Source organism: Oratosquilla oratoria, chromosome 12, assembly GCF_046742065.1.
Source record: "Oratosquilla oratoria isolate Oo_2021 chromosome 12, ASM4674206v1, whole genome shotgun sequence".
Lineage (NCBI taxonomy): Eukaryota > Metazoa > Arthropoda > Malacostraca > Stomatopoda > Squillidae > Oratosquilla > Oratosquilla oratoria.
The window spans coordinates 58,502,663-58,506,456 of record NC_134788.1 but is presented as its reverse complement, the minus strand read 5'-3'; the positions used below and the strand labels follow the sequence as shown (position 1 = coordinate 58,506,456).

General features: G+C 33.5%; 1 protein-coding gene across 1 annotated transcript; it reads right to left on the bottom strand.

Moving 5' to 3' along the window:
- Window positions 1–108: 108 nt before the first annotated feature.
- On the bottom strand, window positions 109–2,587 carry LOC143031848 (uncharacterized). Its single transcript, XM_076196189.1, has 4 exons — window positions 2,338–2,587; window positions 2,080–2,243; window positions 1,930–1,974; window positions 109–1,630 (listed from the first exon to the last, which is right to left on the bottom strand). The coding sequence occupies exons 1-4, from the start codon at window positions 2,430–2,432 to the stop codon at window positions 1,527–1,529; spliced, it is 408 nt and encodes a 135-aa protein (XP_076052304.1). The 5' UTR covers window positions 2,433–2,587; the 3' UTR covers window positions 109–1,526.
- Between the last annotated feature and the right edge of the window lie 1,207 nt (window positions 2,588–3,794).

Sequence of the window (3,794 nt, the reverse complement as noted above, 5' to 3'; positions counted from 1 at the left end):
CGTGGCCTTGGGGCCACTTGGAATTCTTTCTCGTCTTTGTTCTGGTTAATGACGGTGATGTGCGCAATGAACTTCAGGCGCAGCATGGAGGGTGAGTATGGGAAAGGATAAAGGTATGTTGAGGGGAATGGTTCTCTCACAGAATCCCCTCACTGGTTTAAGACACGCTTCGTCGTATATGCACTTCACACATGATATATACGAGGTCTGTGATTGGGGTGAATTCATATCATCCCCTAGTCACGAATCACTAACACTTTGGTCAATTACATTTCTTGTCTTGGACTTGTCTTGGACTTGTCTTGTCCTCAACTAGTACTCAACTCCTATTCAACTACTACCCAACTGTGTATATGGGGGCGAGAGGGGCCTCTCTTGGTCCCGAACGCCTAGTGACCTTTGACCTCTCATTGCCAAGGGTCTATGGGAAGTACAACTTCACCTTAACTAAAGTGAAAATGTCGCACGATACATATATGATCCCCATGCAAAGGAACTATGGATGGGTAATGCACCAGAACCAATACTCAAGACGGAGAAGACACCAAGTGGTAAATAATATGATTAATAATGAAAATGACGTATTGGTAACTCGACATTCCTGATAGGGGTTAGAACAACCGGCTTGTGGTAACTAAGGGGTGTCGAGTCCTTACATAATGTTTTATATAATGTTTTCATATATAGAAACAAAAATGATAGGCCACTCTATCTAAATGGAAAAAGTAAGACAGTATAATTTGTTATGTATGTTTTCATAAACTAAGTTTCTAGAATACAAATTTCATACAGCTTGATATGCTTAATTGCTGTATTTCAATCTTAATCCTAATTCTACAGCTATCAATTCACTAGATTAACTGAGGCCGTAACCACAGATGTCTATACTAATATGTAATAATAGTCTATTTACTCTAAAAAATGCATCTGTTGGGATTTATTCCCGACAAAATGTACCTGTTAATTGGTGAATTTATGTCATTATACTGCATATGCCAATGTCAGCACCAGACAATCTACATGATCTACATTATATGCCAATCAGCAGCATTTTCTTTAATACTTTTGCATCTTTCACATTAACAGCTCATTATGAAGAAAATTTGTGGAATGTGAAATACTCTAATTAGAATATGTCCTACAGGTTGATGGGGGCTACATCTCCAATACCCCCATGACACATTGCATCCAACTCACATTCACGTTAGAGAGCATGTGGAATAAATCTAAAACTGAGTTATAACTTCATTCATATATGTTTATTAAATACTACTAAGTAATCTTATAAGAGATGACTTTATCTTCCTTAGACTGCATCCAAAACTCCAGCAATCTCTCTCTAACTGAGAGGAGTGTTGATGGGTGTATGCCACCCCCCAGCACCTACCAGAACAATTTCTATTCTTATCACATTATCACATTTATGCCAAGAGTGTGAAACAGGTCTATAAAACATCTATATAACTGTGGACTCAATTGTGGTACTAATATCTGTTGTTACAATTTGACATATGTTGCTAATTTGTTTATGATTTACAGACCATCAGTTCATCCAATGAACTTGACAAGATTTCCATTTCAATTTGCTGGTGATGCAAAGTACTTGTAGTATCCAAGTGCTGGTCAATATCTGTAAAATAATATATGTGATGTTTTGTACTGTTATAAACAGATAATGTATGTAAGGTATCTATGCTCAGAATTTAATTTGTAATTTCAAGTTGAAATGTGTCTTGTGCACATACAAAAATTAGCTAATGACAATGAAAGAATATTCTAAATAATGTTCAACTTTAAAGTAATACAGAAATATATAATATATAGAGACAAGCAATGTTTTGTTTCAAATGCAATGTGGTAATAAGATAAAGTAATTTCAATTAATCTCAGAACTGTGCTATATTATTTTCACATTGATCAAGCACTTACCTGCATCCATACTGGTTATTACTGGCTCATCTGGGTGTGCTGGATCTGATAGATAATAGAATGCATAATGAAAATCATTACTTCTTACCAAACAATGTTAATCATTGTAATCTTATGATAATGTATATTATTAAAACTGCATTGACTCACCAGGCAAATTTTGATCTGGGTATGCACTGGGGCACAAACGGGTTGATGATGCATACTGCCATTGAGAAAAATGATGGCTACATATCCTTTGACTTTTATTTAATTGTGTAGGTGTTTTCTTCCTTAATGTTGATATACCGGTTACTTGTATCCACTTTGAACATCTATCAAAAAGAAGAGAATGTTGATTTACATTTTTACTTAATCAATAAAATGACACTTATATGTCTATATGTTGGCAGTATAATATACACTTACCTTTGTGGTTCTTTAGGAAACCGATGGTACATGAATTCAGGATGAGAACTTTTGGACCGTTTCCAAATAACACAGGGATTACCGTCTCGCACCATGATTGGTTTGAACTAACCATGTGTTCCAAGTGACAGATGGCTCAAATGTAAACATGCAGACGATTCAAAAAGCCCGCTAATTCTTTCCGAATGAAGCACAGCGATCTCTAGCGTTGATTGAAGTAACTAAACTCATGAGTAATCAGTTAGGCTATTTACACACCTTTTCGGTGCCTTCCTGTCTTTCGTAAATAGTCTTTGCATTTCTCACAGAAAATACAAATATGAAATGAAAATATAGATATGAAATACAAATGTATATATGAAATAAATAACTATGAAATATGATCTATAAAGATAATAGATATAAAATATAAAACAACAGAAAATATGAATAGAGAAATAGAGAAGATCTATAAAAGAAATTAAACCTTCACCTTGTATGTTTACATATGACGTCATAGCCCGTCAAGCCTTAAGTTGCACTCCTTCAGCTATTTAAAGCGCTTGTTTTCGTAGCTGTGATTTAAACTGGTTAAACAAGTGTGTCTTCTTGAATTCGTAAGTGCAGCGATATGGGGGTAAGATAGCTTAGTGCATGCGTAGTATGTTCGCATTTGCCACTCTTCAATTTTCATTTGGCATTCTGAGCAAGGGTAGGTACGGCGCAATTTTTTTTAACTCTTAAAAGATTGTTTGCATATGAAAGACAATTTCATTAGAAACAAAATACTTTTTAATTTTTTTAAATAGCTTGAAAAATAAGGGAGATGCGTTTTTTTTTTTTTCTTATCACGAATTTTTGGCTAGACCAGGGGTTCCCAAACTTTTCAGCTCATCGACCCCCTAGTAAAGTTTAAAATTTTCTATAGACCCCCAAGCTATTAATTCACGATTTATGTCAGTTTATTATTATTATTGGTGTTATTGTTATTAATGCTATTATTATTATTATCATAGTTATTATCAATATTATTATTATTATTTTAGTTATCAATAGTGTTATTATCATCATTATGATTATCATTTTTGTTGTTGAAATATTGGTTTTAATTCTTAATTGTAGTTCTTGATTGGTCTCATAAATCACTTATGGTAATTCTAAAGTACCATAGTCACAATTTTCGTGTTTGTGGATTTTACTTATTCTATTTGTTTATTTTTTATTTTGATCCATTATAAAAGGGCCAAATGGCAACATTCATCAAGGCGACGGAGTTCTAATAATTATAATACAGATACTTTCACATATACATAAACATAAGTGTTTTAAGATAAATATTCATAATTTACCAATAGCTTGAAGAGTGATATTATATATTTTGTACTATATAACTGTAAGTGATATTTAAGCCAATAATATTACACAAGCTCTTCATCTTGATGTTCATTCACGATGTGGTTGTGTGTATGTGAGATTCT